The sequence below is a fragment of the Montipora foliosa genome, chromosome 14 (assembly GCF_036669935.1).
Source record: "Montipora foliosa isolate CH-2021 chromosome 14, ASM3666993v2, whole genome shotgun sequence".
Taxonomy (NCBI): Eukaryota; Metazoa; Cnidaria; class Anthozoa; order Scleractinia; family Acroporidae; genus Montipora; species Montipora foliosa.
The window spans coordinates 4,876,127-4,899,192 of record NC_090882.1 but is presented as its reverse complement, the minus strand read 5'-3'; the positions used below and the strand labels follow the sequence as shown (position 1 = coordinate 4,899,192).

Genomic DNA, 23,066 nt, shown 5'->3' with positions numbered 1-23,066 from the left:
TGCGCACTCTCTTCTTTCCGCATAGGCTCAGAGAAACTTTCGTCCTTAGAGAATCCGCTAAGTGAGCGCAGGCGCAAAATAAGCCTGTTTGTTGCGGCGCGGGGAGCCCGTTGGAGCCTGATGGATGTTTCAGCATTTACGCCTGCATTCTTTGCACAGCGGATTCGCAAGTACGCATTGAACCCATGCAGAGGATAGAGTCTTAATCACCCACCCACCCAACCCCCTCCTAAACGAAGAAGTTTGAGAGACAAAAGTTCCCAAGTGAATTCTATAAGCAATAATAGGGACTTTCAGATCTACGAAGCGGTGGTTAACAAGAACGCCACAAAACAATATTTAACAATTATTCGCCGAAGGCTCAGTGATTATCGGTGATTATTAAATTCTCAACCTCGGATAATGCATTTCGCGTGCTCTGATTGGTTCACTCAATCTCGGTTATCAGCTCATATACCTTGGTTTGACCTTATATGGTAAATGATTGCGTTAAGCGTTGCTAAACTAAAAATGTTTTTGCCGGAATGCGAAATTACTCTTTGAATAAAGCCAAAAAGGAGAAAATTTTTTTTTTTGTGGAAAGTTTGGATCAATTCCGACGTTTAGAAGTACGCGAAAAGGCAACAAATGTTTTTGTGATGAGCCTGCGTCTGTCTGACAACAATGTATTACACAACATCGCATCAGTTCTCATCAAGTTTTTTTCGATTTCGCTCGGATTTGCTCGCTTTTTCCGCTCGTATTTCGTACTCCCAAATTTTTGGAGTTGAAGGAATTTAATAAAACAATTATTCCATTCGCGCTTGTTGGATATGAGACTGGTTATAGCCAACTCGGCGCTACGCGCCTCGTTGGCTATTTACCATCTCATATCCAACGCGCGCTTATGGAATAATTGTTAAATATTCACCGAGACGAAGTCGAGGTGAATATTCACCGATAATCACTGAGCCTGAGGCCAATAATTGTTTTAGTATAAATACACAGGTGATTATTTCAAAAAAAGAGAAAAAAAAACATTTCAACGCGAAATCATCTTCACTTACAGTAGCAAAACGACTACTGGCAGCCATTTTGTCCGTCGAGGTGATTATCGGCTGATAATCCGAGATAGCGAGCCAATGAGAGCGCGCGATTTTGTATAATCACCTGTGTATTTATACTAAAATTGGTTATAAGAGGAAAAGTAATCGTGAGGAACGCATTTTAGCACGTTTCTGCTCTACTCTTAACAACGACGTGAAATCACCAAATTTGAAGTTTTGACGACGACGCACGCGTACAAGTTTCAACCTTTCATTCTCTATTTTTACTCTCAAACCGCTCCCATACCAATTTATTTTTAGGATACTTCGTTCATAATATACGAAGTGAAAGAGATGAAATAATTGCGAAAGACTTACGATATTGCAAAGTTATATTTTGAGGTGAAGTTTTCGTCGACGTCACCGTCCTAGATCTAATTATAAGGGAGCTTTAGCAACGACGACGGCAACGGCAACGAGAACGTCATCGTTAAACCCAAACATTTTCACGTGGCAAAGGTGTGGCAAACCCTCAAGAACGAAACTAGTATATACGGCGCTCACTTTAGAAGGGAAAATGAAAAATTTTCCTCACGCGCTGACGTTCTCCTTAAAACCTCAAATTTGGTCATTTCACGTTATTAGGGAGTTTAAGAAACCAGGACGGCTACGGGGACGAAAACGTCACTTCAAAATATACGTTTGAGCTATTGTAAGTATTTCGGGATTATTTAATCTTGTTTACATTATAAAATATGTGCGAAGTGTCATACAACTGGATTGGTACGGACGGATTTGAAGTAAAGAGCGAGACTGAAAGATTCACTGTAGTTTGTCCACCATGTCGTCAAAATCTCAAATTTGGTAATTCCACGTAGTAGTTTTGACGAGTGCGAGAGAGAAATATTAAAAAATGCGTGCCGCACGTGCAGCATGATCTTTTTGGTTCTTTTAACCAATAATATTACTGCTTTTTGGCGTTGTCGTTGCCGTAGCGGTTGTCGTTTCTTTAACTTCCTGTTGTCTTGCTGACGACGGCAAAAAAATGGACAAAAATGAAAGAGATGCACGTGCAGAGCGTGCAAAGCTATTGCTTTTGCCAACTAAATACGCAGTTGCCGTCGCCGTGTCGTTGCTAAAGCTCCCTATTAAAGTCCCTGATAACATTGGCTAAAAGACAAAAAAATAATGGTGCTTTATGACCTTGCGTATACCCCAAGTCATAAAAACGTCTGTAAATTTGTCAACTTTCAACTTACATTTTTTCGGCTGATATGACACCTAATACGCTGAAACTTTACAGAGTTACTAAAGTAAAGGTGCTCTTTCTTTTTCTGGTGTCACTTTTTCGTTTAGTTTAATTTCAACTCATTCAAATCCGTTGCCGCCATCTTGGATAAGCCGAGGTCTATTAGCTTTATTTATGAAACTATCTTTCCTCGATGTTTTAGTGGACATTTCAGGGCTTTCTTGTAAAACCTCGATTTATCACAAAAAACTTACACTGGCTTCTTACAAATGTTCTAAGTTTTACTTGGTTCAAATCTAATTTTTAGCAATAACGGTTATATTTTGAAAAGATGATACAAAGTTGCATAACATAACATAACATAACATAACATAACAGGTTCATCTGACGTCTTCGTGCTCTGCCTTGCATTCAAGAATCTCATGCCCTCGATAGTGCATACGAAGTGTGGAACACAAGCCCGAACACGGTCGGCGGGTCTAAAACACAGGTCACTTGTTGCACGTCATTGTTTAACCTATTGGAAGTAACCCTAACCCTCAATTTGGCTAACCCCAGGCCTAAGGTTGGTTTTTAGGCCTAGGGTTAGCCAAAGTGTGGGGTTTGGGTTACTTTCAAAAAGGAAAAACAATGACCTGCAACGAGTGACCTATGGAATGCGACCTGTGTTTTAGACCCGCCGGAACACAATATGTCAACATCACACACGTTTCTCAGCACATGGTGCAGAGCTGTGTGGATGCCTTCCTGGTTTACATGCTTTTACTGGTTGAGACTCGTAAGCGCCTTTTCCGAGAAAGGAAAACTGTCTGCATTGAGATTGAATTGTATTACGTAATTGTAAATTTTAATTTCCTCTCCATACAGTTATACATATAATACAGCAGATACTTAAAGCCCAAACTTTAGAGTTTACTTAACGTAAGTTTTCAGACGATCCACGCAGAGCGAGATAAAGAGTTGGCGAAATGCTCTTCCCTGCGCTGGAATCCTTCTTCTTCGGTGCAAACAGCTCGAATACTTAAAACGATTTAAATTACAAATATACGATTCGTCGAATCCTCTTTTGTTACAATTTATACAAAACGTGTTGAAAGCGCGAACGTTGACTTCGAAGAGATAGTGGAATAGACCAAATCGGCTAACTTAACGTTGTACCCAATTCAAGCTCTTTGGGAATAAAACGTTTGGTCCACGTATTTCCATCCCATTTAAATGTGAATGCTACGTTATAGGAAAAACATCGTTGACGTCACCTATTGTCATTTATGTCCAACCAGAGCCTCATTGGCTGTCGAAACAAAGAATCTTTTGTTCTTGTGGTTGGTACATTTGAATAACGAAAGCAATGTTTTGTAAACAGATATCTTCCCTATAATGCAGGAATCTTAACCGCGGGGGATTGAATTGGGTACAACATTGAGTTAGTCGCTTTGGTTTATTGACCTCTTAATTCCTCCATACAAACTGCTGTAAGTATAGTAAAAGTTATAAATTACAAAAGCTAAGATTGGTTAAATCCTATTTGTCACCATTTATACCGTAGAGAATTTCAGTAAGAAATGACTACGGCATCGAGAACGCCACAAAGGAATAATAGGGCCTTTAGTATATTAAGAACTACGAAGCGGTCGTCAACGAGAACACCACAAAACAACAATATAATTGGTTAAAAGAGGAAAAGTAATCGTGCTGCACGTATTTTATCGCATATTTTCGCTGTTATCTTCACAACGACGACGTGAAAGCACCAAGTTTGTTAACCAAGTTTGAAGTTTTGACGACGACGCACGCGTACAAGTTTCAATCTTTTATTCTCTATTTTTACTCTTAAACCGCTCCCATATTAATTTATTTTTAGCATACTTCGTTCATAATATATGAAGTGAAAGAGATGGAATAATTGCGAAAGATATTGCGATATTACGATATTGTTTGAGGATAAGTTTTCGTCGACGTCGCCGTCGTAGATCTTAAAGTCCCTAATAATTCACAATTATTGGACGAGGTTGAGCAAAATATCGTGATTTGTCAGTGGCGAGCAGATCAATTATTAGCCGGAGCCGAAGGCTGAGGCAAATAATTGATCTGCGAGACCTGACAAATCACCATATTTTGCGATAACCGAGGTCAATAATTGTTTTATCATTCGATGACTGAGTTAACTTTATTTTTCACGATTCCCAACAATTAAATCTTTTTCTGAAAGCTCAGGAAAGCGAACTGCCATTTCACTCAAGAGCGTGGTTTCAATTACGCATAAGCAGAATATTATTTGCTGCAAAACGCTTATTTGTAGACAGTTATTTGCAGGTCACGTGGTGGGCTTTCGGCCAATGAAAAGGAAGGAAAAAATACATCGAATGATAGCATTGGTTAAAAGACAAAAAATAATCGTGTTGCACGTGCAGCATGCTTTTTTGTACATTTCTGTCCCGTAATCCTCAAAACAACAGGGAGTTTAAAGGGAACCTCCACTTCTACAGTAAAGTTAATCTAAAATATTTTTAAAGAAAGCGTTTGTATCCGAAAGAAATACATTTTAGAATCGACTATTTTTGTTTTCAGATTTTGCGGGCGCCGCCATCTTGAATGATTGTGACCTATTACGGTTGCTCTATTGTTATTAGACAAAAGCTCTTTGTGTAAGAACAATAGGGTAACCGTAACACGTCACACGCGCTTAAAAGCGCGAACCTTGACTACGAGGAAAACACTAATTTTAATAGTTTTTTTTGTAATTTTCTCTATCGTTGACACCGTAAGGATCTTTTCGTGATAAAGGCAGAATTCATAATATATTAAATACCCGTATGAATCTACTTCAACCACCAGATGGTTTTCTTAAGGCTGGTTTTTACTAGTGACGCAAGCACAAACGCAAGCATAAGTAGCCTTTGCTAAGTGAAACCGAAAGGCGACAAAAGCCATCAACCACGGCCTCCGCCATTTTGTTCAAATGCTCAGACACGGGGAATCTGGAAATCAGAGTGCTTTAATTGACAATACACGACCAGACGTAGCAAATTTCCTTTTGCTTATGCTGTATTTCGTTTTCACACAACGCAAGCGAACGCAAGCTTAAAGCGCAATCACAAGGAAGAGGAAAATCCCAGATCCTTGCAATTGTGCTTGCGTCAACCTCGTTTAGCGCTCGAGCTTGCGTCGCTAGTGAAAACCAGGCCCCAGTTGTTGAAACGATGGATAGCGCTATCTGCCGGATAAATCACTATCCACTGGATAACTCAATTGGTTTTTCTGGTGTTTATCCGCTGGATAGTGATTTATCTGGTAGATAGCGCTATCCATCGTTTGAACAACTGCATGGGGCAAGGCTTAACTCGTGCAAAGAAGTTTCACGTTTATAAAGGCGTTTCTACAACCAGGCAAAAAAATCTAACCCAGATGTAAAATATCTTCAATTTACAGTATACATAGAAGTGTAAAGAAGTTCTAACGGTAAAATTTAAATTTTGGCCATTTAAATGAAGACTATAGCAACCGCACAAAACTTTCTGTAATAGTGATGTTCTGCTGTGCCAGGTGGTTCATTTGCGGTGCAGTTTATTTCACTGCTCTATGTGGCTTTCAACCTTGCAAAATGCGACGATGGGTGAAATCGTAACTTGGTATCTTTGAAGTGAAAGCCACTGAGCAGTACTTTCCACTATTTAACAATTATTCGCCGAAGGCGAAGTGATTATCTGTGAATATTCACCGAGACGAAGTCGAGGTGAATATTCACCGATAATCACTGAGCCTGAGGCGAATAATTGTTTTAGTATAAAAACACAGGTGATTATTTCAAAAAAGAGAAAAAAAAACATTTCAACGCGAAACCATCTTCACTTACGGTGGCAAAACGACTACTGGCAGCCATTTTGTCCGTCGAGGTGATTATCGGCTGATAATCCGAGATAGCAAGCCAATGAGAGCGCGCGATTTTGTATAATCACCTGTGTGTTTATACTAATGCTGTTTATTATGTTGTACAAGGTGATTCGAACTTTTCAGTCTCGGTCAGCGAAATTCCAAAGTGCGACCCTTCAAACGAATACTACTGAGCAGTACTTTCCCGTGGTGCTGTTTAGCATGCTATACAAGGTGGCTTAACCGTTTCAATCAGTCTGCGGCTGGAATCTTTGCGTTTGACAATTCGTGTAAGGGCTATGGGGCAGTAGTTCCCCTGTGTGCTTTTTTCGGTTGTAATAATTTAACTTGTTCTAATTTTTCAATCTGTGGATGAGATCGTTAAGTCTTGGGATAATCCAAATGAAAGCCATTGGGCATCGGTTGGCCTTTGGTGCTGTTTGTTATGTTGTTCCCGTGAAGACATTTCTGGGCATTTCAGTCCGTGGAAGAAATCTTCGAGGGTCGTCAGACATATCAAAAGCGACAAAGCAGTAATTTCCTACACTCGTTCAAGCACACGGCGATTAAATAGATGGTAGATGGTCGAGCTTACTAAGTTTCGTTTTGTCCTTGTTTTTATCTGCAAACAAACAAAGAAAAAACACAGAAACTTTTAAAATAAAAAAACAGGATGACCTTTACAGTTTTCGCTCGAGTGGAGAGTGAACCTCGATTCTAGCGCCCTAGCTACCATCAGCGTCATCAGCCCAAATTGCTGTCTAATTGCTGGAAAGTGCAATTACACTCCACAGCGCCTGTGAAATTAAACTTTATCTACTTCTTCCTACCAAGACCAAAATGCTGTGAGTGGCTTTTCACACCCCCCCCCCCCCTCCCCTCCCTTTTTTTTAATTTTTTTATTTTTACCGTAGAAATTGAATTTTGGGTCGCTTAGCTGGATTAAAAAAACAAACTAACAGAAAATCAGAAGCAATGCAACAAACGGTTTCAAGCTGCAGAGAAAGTATAGTTTCAGGGGACAGAGACGAGTAGAGAGCTGGTGTTAACATATTTTCCTCCCACACGGATAGAAAGCCTCTCCTATGGAGGAGTGTCACGTTTACCCTGGGATTGAAGATCTGTACTCACCTGTCCTCTCTGGTGCCGGGGAATCTATAGCAAGCTGCGGAAGGTGATGTGAGGCTGGCTCGTTATCAAGTTGAGGTTTAGGCCGGAGCTAATGAGAGAAGAAGAAAGGAAAACGATTATTAGGGATGCCTTTCGCTCTCTCTCTCTTTTTGGGAATCTTTTTTTTTTACATTTTTTTGACTCATTAGCATAAAGCTATCGTTTTCTTATTAGCCAGCCGAGAATAAAGTACTGACTATTGAAAGTTCATTTTATAATTAGCTATCTCTGAAAATTTGAACCCGATTTATCAGATAATCTCCGAGCAATGGTGCTTTGAAAACTCGAACTTTTACAAACAATGTATGGGACCCGCCTTTGCCACCAAGGCAAGAATTTATAGTTTTTGATGGCTAATAACTGGCTCGTTATCAAAGCTAAAAGGCCTAAGATTGGAGATTTAACAAGGTTTTTCTACCTTTTGAAGTAAATTTGTAAATAGCACGATGCGTTCTGTGAGCAAATCGTACAAAATGTTAACAGTGACGTCAGCAAATATTCCCTTATTGTCTGAGGTCCCACTAGCACCGTTAACACAACCGTGTAACAATGGAGTCAAGTTGTTTCAATTGAGATCGGCTACTTTCCTCAGATCATTGTCAGAGTTTGTTGCGAACGCAATCCGCACAAAATCAGAGCATATTTACAATCTGGTGTGCAATGTAATCTATTTAGGATCGACCAATCATGTAGCAGAACCCAGTTTGAGCTAGGCGGGAGGTCGCATTAAAATAATTAATCTAATTTATAATGTACATGAAGGTTGACCAAAGCTAGCGTTACACTGGAACTGGTGTTAGCTGCATCTAGGAAAAACACGTTGTCATAACAGTGTCAAGCACTAGAGGGTCCTCAGCCATTATAATCGTTGTGAAGATGTTGTTGTTGTTGTTGATAATGATGATGATGATGATGTCATCATGACGATGATTATGTCATCATCATGATGATGTCATAATGATGATGATGATAATGTCATGACGATGTTGATGATGATGTCATGATAATGATGACGATGATGTCATGATGTTGATGATGATGATACAAAATCCTTTCAGACTCACCCTCGTTTTCCGTGTTCTGACTGCTGGCGGTTTCATTGGCTCATAGTCATCGAAATACGCATGCGTTAGGAGTTCCGCACAGGTTAATCTCTGACTGGGCTCCATTTCAAAACAACCCTGAAATGTTTCACGATAGATGTATTTTAGAGGGTTAGGGTTAGGGTTAGAAGAGAAGTGACAGTAATTAATAGCAACTTCTTTCCTAGTTAAAATCTATTTGTTCTGCTTTCAATTGATACCATGTTGTCTTTCCGATTAGTAGACCATAAACTACGCCAATTGATCTTCAGACTTAAATAACGAGAGAACAATAATTATTATTATTTGTTATCATTTATTAGCATATACAAAAACAGTGGATGGCGTTGAACGCACGCACTGATTGACTACTCAAAGTCCAGATTTCCTTTGCTATTCACCTCCGAGCGCGGCAATTTCCCCCGAAAATGTTGTAATCTTTGCAGGAATAAATGAATTGAAATCATCTTTTTGTTCTATATTATCTCACTGTTTTAGTATATACTAAAACAACTATTCACCGAGGTGGAGGTGGCGTGAGTCTCACGCCTGCGGGTTGAAAACTTCGATCTCACGCCGGCTCACGCTTGCGGGCCAATTTCTCACGACTGATTGAAAAATGTGACTTGTTGCCGTCTTGCTTGACACAATTTCCAAAAATATGTTAACTCAGACCCATGTAAGGAACGAAAGCCATGCGTAAAATGAATAAATGACAATACCTTCCTCGCGATCTCTGATTTTTGAAGTGAAAAGCACTGGGAGCGAGCTCGCGTTTATACGCGTTTATACGTCTTCGAACGACTTTAGACGTCTTCGGAAGACTTCGGAATTCTTCGGAAGACTTTGGACGTCTTCGGAGATCTTCGGAAATGTTCGTGTCGTCTTCAAAAATCCCAGCACTCCCAGGATAAAAATCTCACGCCTATATCTCAGAAAAAAGTTGGCAGGTATACAGTAGTGGTGGATATTAACCTCGCAGCTTCGTGGCTCGGTAAATATCCACCACTAGCCACCGACACTGAGGTGAATAGTTGCTAATTAATTATCCTTATTTTAATTATTATGTTATCTTTATTTGTTCCTTCAATGCATTTCCTTTTACAACAATGCGGGTGACACCTATGCTTTGTTGTTTCTGCGTTACATGTAACACTGTTATAATCGTTATATATACCCGTAGAATTAACTATCTCATTGTTTTGTGAAAGGAGCCATTTTTGGCATTATTATTATTATTGATTAAAATGACAAACGCAACTAGATTCATTTTGACAACGTTTCGACATCGTCCGATGTCATCGTCAGGCAATGAATTTTAATCGGATGAAGCATAACTTATAGTACAAGAACAATAGAACAATATATACAATAGTACGCTAACAAAAAATGTGAAATCTAAGTAAATAGTTTTGCCCTGACAGAGTCTGACTGTACATTAAGTGATGGTTTCAATTCTTTGATGTAGAACATCTCATGAATTAAGCAATCAAATTTCGATGCGCATTTCTTTAAGACACTAAAACTCGCCGCTGGGGGTGCTGTTGTTTGGCCATGATCTGCTAGGCGGTGCCTCCCGATAGCTGAGTATCTATGTTCCTCAATTCGTTGATGCAAGAGACGAGCTGTATAGCCAACATAGCTCGCATCACACGAGCCACATTGAAATTTGTAGACGACTAGTTGTTGGCTGACTAATGATGGTTTGGGCTCACGGAATTTAAGGACATCCTCGAGCTTGCGGCTGACAAAAACTGGCTGTAGATCTATATCCAGTTTCTTATTTAGCTGAGTAAGTTGGCGCTTCACAATATCGGCTGGTTTTTGGTCAATAAATGGCAAGACGATTCTAATGGTGCTTTTATTATTATTGCTGGTAGATTGTGATTCGACATCTGATGTATTGATAAAGTTACGGATGGTTGCCTCAATCAATTAAGACGGGTATCGTAGCTTGTGAAAAATTGATCTTATGTTTCCACATTCTTCTTCAAACAGCTCGGTCGTTGAGGACAGACTGTACGCCCGGTGAAGCATTGTCTTGAGTAGAGATTTCTTGTATTTGTTGTCCACATGACTCTGGTAGTGCAACAAGAGGCCTTTGTTGGTAGTTTTTCTGTATACGCTTGTGGTAATCTTACTTCTTTGTTTCATCAAAAGCATGCCAAGGAAGGGTAGTGTGTTGTTTACCGCTAGCTCCATTGTAAATTGAATAGATGGATGACAGTTATTTAGCGTAATTAGGAACTGTTCTGCTTCAGCTACATCTCTTATGACAACCAAGGTATCGTCTACGTATCTTCTGTAGAATGACGGGAGTTTGTCTTGTTGTTCTAGCATCTCCTCCACATGACACAGGAATACATTAGCTAATAGAGGCCCTAACGGGGAGCCCATAGCAACTCCGTCAGTTTGTAGGTATAGATTGTCATTAAACTGAAAAAGCTGGTCTTTGGTGGCGATTTTTAGCAGTTCAAGAAGATCTTGTTTAGAGATGGTCAGATCATATGTCGCACAGAACCAGTTGTCCTTAAAGGCTTTTTCCACAAGCAGGTCTAACGTGTAGTCAAGCGGTACATTCGTGAATAGTGACGTCACATCATACAATCTATATCTACAAACTGACGGAGTTGCTATGGGCTCCCCGTTAGGGCCTCTATTAGCTAATGTATTCCTGTGTCATGTGGAGGAGATGCTAGAACAACAAGACAAACTCCCGTCATTCTACAGAAGATACGTAGACGATACCTTGGTTGTCATAAGAGATGTAGCTGAAGCAGAACAGTTCCTAATTACGCTAAATAACTGTCATCCATCTATTCAATTTACAATGGAGCTAGCGGTAAACAACACACTACCCTTCCTTGGCATGCTTTTGATGAAACAAAGAAGTAAGATTACCACAAGCGTATACAGAAAAACTACCAACAAAGGCCTCTTGTTGCACTACCAGAGTCATGTGGACAACAAATACAAGAAATCTCTACTCAAGACAATGCTTCACCGGGCGTACAGTCTGTCCTCAACGACCGAGCTGTTTGAAGAAGAATGTGGAAACATAAGATCAATTTTTCACAAGCTACGATACCCGTCTGAATTGATTGAGGCAACCATCCGTAACTTTATCAATACATCAGATGTCGAATCACAATCTACCAGCAATAATAATAAAAGCACCATTAGAATCGTCTTGCCATTTATTGACCAAAAACCAGCCGATATTGTGAAGCGCCAACTTACTCAGCTAAATAAGAAACTGGATATAGATCTACAGCCAGTTTTTGTCAGCCGCAAGCTCGAGGATGTCCTTAAATTCCGTGAGCCCAAACCATCATTAGTCAGCCAACAACTAGTCGTCTACAAATTTCAATGTGGCTCGTGTGATGCGAGCTATGTTGGCTATACAGCTCGTCACTTGCATCAACGAATTGAGGAACATAGATACTCAGCTATCGGGAGGCACCGCCTAGCAGATCATGGCCAAACAACAGCACCCCCAGCGGCGAGTTTTAGTGTCTTAAAAAAATGCGCATCGAAATTTGATTGCTTAATTCATGAGATGTTCTACATCAAAGAATTGAAACCATCACTTAATGTACAGTCAGACTCTGTCAGGGCAAAACTATTTACTTAGATTTCACATTTTTTGTTAGCGTACTATTGTATATATTGTTCTATTGTTCTATTGTTCTTGTACTATAAGTTATGCTTCATCCGATTAAAATTCATTGCCTGACGATGACATCGGACGATGTCGAAACGTTGTCAAAATGAATCTAGTTGCGTTTGTCTTTTTAATCAATTTTATCACAAGATCTAGACTTATTATTATTATTATTATTATTATTATTGTTGTTGTTGTTGTTGTTGTTGTTGTTGTTGTTGTTGTTGTTATTATTATTATTATTATTATTATTATTATCATTATTTTCTCCGGGCACTCCAGCACAAAACTATAATTTGATTGGTTTAATGGGCTAAAATAATCGTTGTTGGTGCACTTCTTTGTCATAAGCTACAAAACAACAGTATTAAATAACAAAATTAAAGGTTTTGACAAAAACGCCAACACATAACTGATATCTTTCCTTTTCTTTCTTTACTTTGCATATGTTCCTTCCAATCCAGTTACAGAATAGTTTGGCCGTATTGTACAATGTGAACATTGTGCGTATTGTACAATGAAATTTTATCGAAAATTACTTCAGATAGCGCCAAGTTATATTTTGGAGTGATGATGTTGTCGGCTCTTATGTAGTCGTTTATTGATCTCTCTGAACGGCTTTTTCTCATTTCTTTATAAGACTAAAACAGTCTGCCGTCAGGATACCGCCAGCCCAAAGGTATTATAAATTAAATTATTTTAAAGTCGCAATTTTTGACGTAGCTGTGGTCGCTTCGGCTATGCATGGTCACAATAGCTCATCTTATTGTTATTATTATTTAATAATGTAATTGCAACAAATGCTCCTTAGGCAGGTGTCTATCTTCACGACTACCTACCTTCATAAAGCTCATTGCTTGTCCAGGGATCTTGAATTTAGATTCTAAAGGGTCCTGAAAAAAAAGATATATCAAGTGCGACCTCAAAAACCAAAACTCTTTTCTTTCCACAAAACTCCTTCTTTAAAGCCTGCAACATACCAGCACAAAAATCTGGTATGACACTTCGAAATTGCAGGGGTGGGGGGGAGAGAGGAAACTTTGCATACAAAGGGGTGGGTATTCTCCCAGGAAATTTTGAATTGAACCCCTAAAGGAGACCAATATGAGCTTGGGCCAGGCTTTATTTAACCCCTAAAAGAGACCATTTTTTAAAGATATCAAATCTAAATATGATGATGTTTAAATCCCAGAACACCCTAAGTGAGAGGAAAATCTGAAATCTGCACCCCTAAGGGAGACGGCAAGCATCCCCGTGCTTTCATACATGTATGTGAGTCCCCCCCCCCCTTCCAGGTTATTATTAATAAACTCAAAAAACATCCCACATACCATTTCCCTTGGTTCCGGAATACTTAGTCCACGATAAAACTGATTTTCCATAAAAATCTTCCTTTGTTTATCTGTGAGATCGCCTGACAGAAGGACACAAAGGACAAGATAAATCATTGGAAATAAAAATAATAGTTTAGGAAGGCCACAGCTTAGTATAGACTATTCATGATTGAAGATTGTAACAAATGATCCATTTTGACATACCAACATTGACATGTTAAATTTTGATAGAATGTAAATCTTATTTTAAATAAGCACATGTGTTCAAATATGTGTACAACTCAGAAGTCAGTTCCAGTTTGCACCAGCCTCGATCAACTTTTAGAAAAAGAGCAACATAGATGGAGAAGTTATTTCCCAACAGCAACGCAACTAGGGAAATATCCTATGATTCCCTATGTACATCAGCTGATAGAACTGATCACACTCCAATGATAACTTTACCATATAGGTCCATGATGAGATCAAAGTTTGTGCTTTCAAAAATTCCTGGTTTTAATCCTAGAAACTTTTACTACTCCTAGCAGCTTCCCATTCAAATTTACAATTTCAGGACCCAGTAACAGATAATATTCTTTCCTCACTATAGTACAAACCTAATGTTTTTCTGATCAGGTATAACTGGTCGAGGTCGGATTTCCCTGGCCACAGTGGCTGCCCAGTGATAAGTTCAGCAAATACACAACCAATCGCCCAGACATCAACAGGAAAGCCATACGTGGTGTCCCCAACAAGAAGTTCTGGAGCACGGTACCATCTTGTCGCAACATAGTCCGTATATTCATCATTATCTAGAAGTTGCAGGAAAACAGATTTGTTACAAAAACACTGTAGACATAACAGTAGTGTATCAACCACTACAGTGACATGTACAAAATCTTTTAAGTGCCTATCAATTGTCAACAAACGTTTCCACTTTATTTATTCACCAGAATCGCCCCAAATATGTTGTGTTGTTCTTAGAATCTTTTTATTGAAACTCACTATTTTATTTGCTTGGAAATGCAGGAAAAGTGGACATAGTTTGATTCATGCGCAAGTCGACTGATGGACAATGGGTTTGGTACCAGGTTGATGTCCCAAATTACTTTGCATTGCTGTTTTCAAATAACTATCAACCATTTTTTTCACTTTGTAGGAGCCTCCTAAAAGAGTGACGATAAAGGATAGAGTTACGCGAACCAAAGAATTAGTGTTAGACAAGTTCAGACAATGTTGAGGTGACAGATTCTTTATGCTAACAGTAAGGAAAGTGTTCTATGCCACCAAAGAAACTGGAATCCAAAAAGAAAAGAACATGTGGCTCTTGGTTTTCACTCACAAGATACATAGCCAATTTTACTTTGGAGGAGAACTTTTCCCTCAATCTCCTGAGGGTCGGGTTAATTGGGACACTAATATTAAGCTGCCATGACCTCATTGCCAAACTGAGAATACTTTTATGATTAGTTATTTCATGTGAGATACACTGTAACTTGTGTGAGGCTTGCAGAGGACACTTTATCAGTGCTCAAAATTTAAAAAAAATTCCAGGTTACCCCTTTCTCAAAAGCCGGGCAACTAACCCTGTAAATTTGGTTGCCCTGATAAATGCTTGGTTGCTTATCGGAAAACCCCCTACAATTAAATCCATGCCGTGTTCAGATGCAATCACATGCATATTGCATTGGAGTGCCCATAGTTCTTAGGGTGCGCTTGTGGTTTTTTGCGGAAGCCTGTGTTTAACCCACTGACCCCTCAGGGGCCCTAGGAGGTCCCCAGTTAACAGGTAAAATCATCTGGCATTAGAGTAAAATCTGTTAAGTCTCACGACCGGACGACTGCTAATTTCGGGCACTGCTTTATGCTGGTAATAATAAATATGCTGTGTTTCTAACGAGCGACCTATCCAGGCAATATTTCTTTGTTTCAAAATTTTGTCTGACTGCAACAAAACTCTATGCAATGTTGAACATTTTATTTTCATACCTTAATCATACACCTCCAAAGAGAAGAGAGAATTGTTTCCTCTCCCCTTCACTAGTTTTATCTTAGGGAGCTTTATAGGGAACTTACAAAAGGACGATGACCACGCCAATGAGAACGTGGTCTAAAAATATTATTTCCCGTTATTGTAATAATTTCGTTAGAATCCCAAGTCGTTCGGAATGGAAAGTGTGTATCAACATTGCAGAAATAAAATTGGCATGGACACCGTGCATGTGCTTGTTTGGGAAAAGAATTAAAGTGTTTTGTTAGGTTTTCACGTCCTCTACACAACCTCAAATTTGGTCAATTCACGTCGTTGTCAGGACAAGGACGGCAAAGAAATGTACCAAAATGCAAAATACATGTGCAGGGCGTGTAGAGCTTTTGTTTTTGCTAATTAAACCTATTGTTTTGTAGTGTTCTCGTATCCACCGTCGTCCTTCTTGCGTAAGCTCCCTCATAACAGCTGTAGACAGGTACAAAAGTTGGACCGGATCAACTCGCGCTGCTCAACTTGGTGAAATCGGGGCAAACGTTGAATAATTTTGGTTTTCAACTGTTCTTCGCTCGATTCAAGGTGAGCAATCTGAGTTTATCCCGTCCAACTTGTGTACCCGCCAGTTTTCTATGATCCCTTTGTTTTTTTTTTTATATTGTGCGATTTCTTTCCACGGTATAGTTAGCATGCATTAAAAGAGTGAAATATTAGATCCCCTTAATTGAAATACAAGTTGAATTAGGAAGTTCTGTGTTTCTGATATAAAATGCAAACTCATACGTACATCTTACTAATCATTACACAGAACACTTTCTTTTTTAACATTAAACAGTAGTTGCCATCTCTTCAAGCACATGCTTGCAGTTTTTATTGCAAAAAAACTGCACATGCATACTTACTTAGTATTCTAGCGAATCCAAAGTCACAGAGTTTAATGACACCATCTTTTGTTATAAGAATATTCTCTGGTTTAACATCTCTGTGAACACACTAAAGAAGATATAATAATTATTATTGTTCAAACTGAAAGTAAAAGCATTAATGGCCAGTATAAAGTCTAATTTAGACTGGAGTTTTCAACAATCGTGTTTAATACGTTCAGAACTTAGTAGATACAGTAACTGCTTCTCCTCCTTAGTAATTTTTACCGCCCTAATTCTTAAGAAAGTTTTTATAATTATAGGGGCTCACTGTGTTACGATATTTAGCCAAATTCACTGAACTGGGAACTGAAACCAAATCAAGTGAAACGTAAAAAAAAATCTAAAAACGTTTCAATGAAACAGCAAAAACAAAAGGAGGCAGAGATGCCCAAAACTGAAGAAGATTAAGGTTATTTCTTTTGTTTGTATAACTTAAATTATGTATGCTCAACAGACATTTTTTTGTCACAAGGCATTAAGTTGTCATTGTGCCATTTCTGGGTTAATGTTAAGTTGCATAGTGAGTAGGGGAGAGTCATAATCTTCACAAAATCAACAGTGACACAGCCTCTTTAAAAACAAGCAGCCTTTTACTCACTAACGTCATCAGCCAAAATGGAAAAGACCTTTCATCAATGGTTTTGATGACTAGCAGCCTTTATATACCATCTGGCATTAACAAACCTAAAAAGACTTCTTTTAAACACCATTTTAGACTAAAAATGACAAGGAGTGAATGAGGTCTTCGTCAAACACCAACCAAACTGTCTCTTCAATAAAGCCCTGACTCAATCTTTAGCCTCTAAGCACTCAATCATGCCATTTTCAGAGAAACAGATGGTTGAAGACTCAGACCATTATACTTTTCAAAACGCATTTCTTATTTTACTTATTAATAAAATGATATAAAAAAAAATACACATGAAGTACCTTATGTTGATGACAAAAGTTTACCGCCTGAAGGGTCTGGTGAATTATACTCTTCACCATTTTCTCTTCAACACTGTTATAAAATAAAACAAAAAACAAAAATAATAATATATTTAGCATCAAAACAATAATTATTTTAATACCAGTAGTATTTGGAAGGCCATCTCTAGAACTAGAGAAAATTAATATATATGGGTTATTGACCACGCATGAGGTCAAGATGGCTAGATACAATGGCCAAGTTCTTGTTTTGCATGTTTGGTTGGTCAATAAAGCTTGATCAATAAAGGATTTATTTTATGGGAAAAAACACCAAAAAATTGATCTTTGATCTTGTGGGACAAGTGAGAAATCCTGATCGGGTAAGATTATCTACATCTTGCCCACTCGGGTAGCCAATCACAGTGCAGGATTTGGTTCATCTTGCCAGCCCATGGAGCTAGTCATATAATAAGATATCTTCTTGCTTGCTGTAGTGTTAACATGTCCTTTTAAATTACTGTTTTCATCAGAAACATTGCTCAGAAATTTCTTGGTTATATACCTTTTAAAAAATTTCCAGTAGACTTTCATATACCGGACTAAAATGGCGGAGGACGAAAGAACCATTCTCATTTCTCTTAGCACTTGCTACTTAGGGAGTATTATAAACCTGCGAGTCACACAGACATTGAAAGCTAACCGTTTTAAAATGGGTGCTTAGACTTAATAACTGTTTAATTCAGCACTATTTAAAATGGGTGCTTAGACTTAAATGCGAAATTCGCATGGCTTGCATGGCTCGCTGGCTCGCAGATTTAGCAGACCCCTAATTAGGTATTGTAATTATGTTTGCTTTGTTCTTTTGTTCTATGGAGACTAATTATTCAGATCAGGTATGTGAAACACTTCCTTTCGTTTTGCCCAAGATATGCTGCTCAACGTAACGTCCTCCTTACCTCTGCTGCTAGCATTCTCAGTGAAACATGGTCATCAAGTAGCATTATACTAGGAAACTTAATTTTTTATTGCACGGCGTTAAATTTGTAAATTATGATACTAACTGTGCTTTATTTTGTGAAGTCCAGAGTTTTATAATTAGTACTAATCGCTATTTGACGGCCACTGTTTAATTGCTAATTTAATATATCCCTTATTATTATGTAAATTTCTGTTGTAACTGTGTTTTGTTTGTAAACTGATTTAAAAAAAACTTAAATTTGTATTATTGTGAACCCCCTTGATAAGTTTTGATAAGGTGTTTTGGGGGAAAACAATGGCAAATATGTTAAAATTGAAAAAAAAAGATTTGGTTTACCAGTGAGACATAATCTCTGAGTATACATGAGGTACTTATTTGATTTTGGAAATTGTGCAATGGATTATGGGGGATTTTAAAGCACAGTTCATTAATTTGGAACACATGAACATTTGCTGGTGAGAGTATCCCAAAAGTACATGACAAAAGTCAGTGACGATTATATGCAAGGAAGGTTAGTTTAATAGTCAGAGGCAGATAAAGAAAAGTTGGGGAAGGAGGTGTAGAAAACAACAATTTCAACATTGTTGTTCAAATTATTCTCTTCCTAGAAAATTATATTCAGGATACCATCTTGCCTCTCTCAATAAAATTATCAATAATGATCATAATATACACAACATAATTTTATAATTTTATCTTTATACACGTATGATTTTATTTTCCACACACTCCAAATTTACAAAGATTTTTTAACAAAATTGACAATATTGTTAAAGGTATCAGAAGATTTTCCTCTCAATTTGCAACACTGGCAAAATACAGGTTGTGCTCAAACATAGTAAATCACACTAGCTCAATATGTGTGACTGACTGATGTAAGTGATTAAGCGACTTTTGCCAAGATTAAACATTTTCGGCTCATCCTCGGTGTAAAAACCTGTGAAACTCGCAGATGACATAACACAAAGGAAAACAAAAGAGCCAAAAAAACATCAAACAATAACGTAACCCTACCACAAGCTAACAAAACAAAGAAAAATTTTCACAGGTTTTTACACCGAGGTAAACCCACATTTCCACACATTCAGAGCAACAAACTTGCATACAATGGTCCATACGTTGTAGGGACCTGGCCAGTAGGAATGACATTAACATTTTGGATCTGCAGCTACGGAACTCACATATTTTGCAATGATGAGAGTTAAAAGTTCTACATACCCCCTTGGATGTGCTTCCAGTTCATTTAACACGGTATGGTCACAATACTCAAAGACCATGTGTATCTTGTGCTTTCTTCGAAACACTTCTAGTAAGTTAACAAGGTTGTGGTGCCGTAAACTCTGAAAAGGGAAGCAAAAATTAAACCCTAGGGAAAATCAGTGATCATTATTAATTACTGGCAATCGATAAGTATATTTAATCGCATGGGCCCGAGGGCAATAATTTATGGATTCACACATATTTTCAAAGTTTTCACAATTTGGAAAACTTTGAATATACAAGTGAAATTAATCCTTAATTGCACAAGGGCACATTGCAATTACATGTTTATCACATATATGGGGCAAAATTATTCAGGGATACTCGTTTAATGCCATGACAAATGACAATCAACTTAACACGCTTTCATTCCATTCCAGTTCAATTCAATAAGTCGCTGCTGTCAAAAGAAATATCACTTAAAATGTATTTTATATAATAGGGACAAAAGGCAGTTTCACCAGGGTCAGAATCTGGAGGATGCTGTGGATAAGCAACAGCTAACCAATCAGGATGAAGTAATTGCCCTCTTGATTACCAAAAGTGCCCTCATGATTAAGAAAAAATGCCCTCTGTCTCAGCCAATCAGCGCTCAGTAATTTTGCCCTTTATTGATAAACAATGAAATGGGATGTGATGCAATTAAGGGTGGTTTTGGGCACATGAGCAGACTATGGTCTGTCGATCCACTTTAGAAGTAACGGGCATTACTAAACCACAAAACAGCGAAACAACGAAACAACCAAACGAAACACTAAAACACGATAAGTAACTCACATCATACCAATGAAATCATGGTCCATTAGTTCTCTTTGTTTTAAGAATCCTGATGTACATGTAGGTTGTGCATGGTGTTAATCTGCATTTGAACCACTTAGCTAGTAACACTGTCTTCAAGACAGGAATGTTCTCAACGATATTAGAAATCAGTGACGACTGATGAGCAAAAGCCTGTGCTTAAATTGACACACATCGGTAACTGATAGGCAGACGGTAATAGATAATAACCAAATTCAAATGACTCCTATTGGTAATTCGGTTTCCAATGATCAACTGGTCCCCTGGTACATTGTATAACGAAATCACAGGACGTTCGAAAAAATGGCTACGATGTGACAAGACAACCACATTGTTGACTCTCCAAAATAAACTTAATCTCAAGTCCATTCCTGTCAAATGAACGAGACAATATCTTGAGCTAAAACGCTTTGGGCAATGTCAGTATCATCTTTGAAAAGAACACAGATTTCTGTCCGCGCCACATCCATTGTAACCTTAGGTTTTTAAATCGCATTAACACTTTAGGACTATAAAATCGGACTTAACATTCCATTCTTGATAAAGAATCAAACCCCGCTAAATACACAGAGGGAACGATTCATATCGAACCGCATACATTATTTAACATGCTATGGAAGTAAATAATTAATCTTAGCATTGCTGAGCGACCTGATTAGCTAAATTTACCTTCAACATGCGAATCTCTCGCATTGCGATTTTCTTTATCAACGGGTCATCTTCGGATTCTACAAACTTCTTGATCGCCACGATCTGGCCTGTTTCTTTATTTCTGCACTTAAACACCACTCCATAGGAACCTTCGCCGATTTTGCCAAGTTTTTCAAACTTATCCATTCGTTAAGAGTTTGTCTTTATTCCTGATAAGCCTTGACTAGATCGCTGTCGTTGTTGCATCGATTGGACAAAACGAAGTCACGCAGATGACAGCTTTTCGAAGTAGCAAAGGGTAGTTTGCCCTGTTTAAAACCAAGAGCAAAATATGAGATACTTTGATTAAAAATCATGATCAACACAGCAACAAATATATATGGTTTTTCGTTTCTACACGCAGGAGCAAGGAAAGGCCACATCACTGACAATAGATTACAACCTTACGGATTGTCAAGTGCATCAAACATGAACACACTCACATTTTTATAATTTGCTCACGAAGATATAATATTACAAACGCCTCCTCAATTGTACACTTTCAATAACCCGAGGGATAATGCAGCGGAATTGACACCAGGTGAAATCACGACAGGAAAAAAGGAAATATTGAATTTTCTTCGATCTTCTGTATGCTGTCGGCAGAAAACCACTTTGTGATCGACGCAAAACGATAAAAATGCCACGAAAATGGTTCCAATTTCGCACGTTTCCATGACATCAGGTCACGTGAATTAGAGAAAAAAAAAAGCTCAATATTTAATCAGATGACCGCGATTAGCAAATTTTAAAATAAAGCGTGTGATTTATCCAAAAAATGAGAAGAGTTTTGTTTTTTCTATTAATTCAGACGGTTACAACTGAAGGTCAAGATCTTGGAGCGTTAATAAATTTGTGCTTTTCCCCAAAACCTGAATTTCCGAAGTTGTAGTTGCACAGCAACTTCGGGGAAGATAAATTGATTGCATCGGTAGTATATTTTCTTGTTACATAATTTTGGTCATGTTGGTTTTAATGTTGGGCTGCCTGTGAAAAAATGAAAAAATTTTCGGCCAACTTCACTGCGTTTAGTTTTAAATTCGACGTATTTCATGCGTATTTTTACAAAGCAGTTAATATTTAAATAAAACTCGCGCACAGGTAATGTACAAATCAATATTTTACCAGACACTCTTACCAATAAGTCGATTGATTCCAGATTAACGATGTTTTTACTAAACCACGAAACTGGTTACCGATCCACACCAAAAGATTTTTTTCGCAACAGCGTTAATTAAACGGGCGCGAGTTGGCCAAGAAATTGTTCGCTCCGAAATGGTTTTTTTTTTTTTTTTTACAGTACTTTACTTAATACACTGCAGGAGATTTTCTAAGGAATTATATTTCACTTGTGGGCTGAAGAATGAGTACGATTAACGAAGTCTAATTAACGACAAAGTTTACAAATAAAAGATGAAAAAAAAACTAACCGCAGCCAATGAAATATTGCGCGGTTTTTAACTTATTACGAAAATAACGTTAATTACTTTCCTTTATAGATATGCCTGACGACATGCCTGACTTATATCTGTCTGTACTTGACGTAATAATCAAGTAGAGAACGTCTCATTGTGTACATTCTATGTTCCACTTTTATCCAAGAGTTTCGTCTATGCTTATATACAGAGAGGTTAATTTTTTAAAAGTTATTTCATATATTTTTCTTCTTCGAGAGCGATATCGTCTCGATTAAAATAGTTATTTGACAGCTTGACTGATAGAGTGTTTCAAAAACGATAACAGCAAATCCAACATAAAAATCACTCCCGAAGTAACTACAAATAGAACGCCGGCGTTGAAGAACAGGTATAGACAAAATGTATGAACTGTCTGTCTCATGCCCTCGTTGTCGTTAAAACTTCGGTGAAATTTGTCTATTTCACGTTCAGTTGTTTTCAGAAGCACGGGAAATAAATGTACTAAAAATGCCTGCCGCCTATCATATAACCTTTTCCGTCATCCGCGAGAACCATGCGCAGATGGGAATCGGGTAAAACAGATGTTGAAAATGGCGGAGATGCTTGTCTTGTTTTGTGTGCGTCGGTTTAGATTCAGGCCTGCCTCAATTACCTTTTTGTTTTATCTTTTTGCGGGCGTAAAATATTGGTTTTGCCTACAGCAATTGTCAGCCGACGAATAAGTAT

General features: G+C 38.1%; 1 protein-coding gene across 1 annotated transcript; it reads right to left on the bottom strand.

Moving 5' to 3' along the window:
* Window positions 1–3,099: 3,099 nt before the first annotated feature.
* Window positions 3,100–21,583, bottom strand: LOC137985106 (cyclin-dependent kinase-like 4). The gene is made up of 11 exons (XM_068832592.1): window positions 21,366–21,583; window positions 20,902–21,191; window positions 19,393–19,514; window positions 17,214–17,286; window positions 16,260–16,350; window positions 13,991–14,185; window positions 13,392–13,474; window positions 12,900–12,953; window positions 8,379–8,495; window positions 7,276–7,363; window positions 3,100–6,766 (listed from the first exon to the last, which is right to left on the bottom strand). The coding sequence occupies exons 2-11, from the start codon at window positions 21,067–21,069 to the stop codon at window positions 6,711–6,713; spliced, it is 1,047 nt and encodes a 348-aa protein (XP_068688693.1). The 5' UTR covers window positions 21,070–21,191; window positions 21,366–21,583; the 3' UTR covers window positions 3,100–6,710.
* Window positions 21,584–23,066: the final 1,483 nt, after the last annotated feature.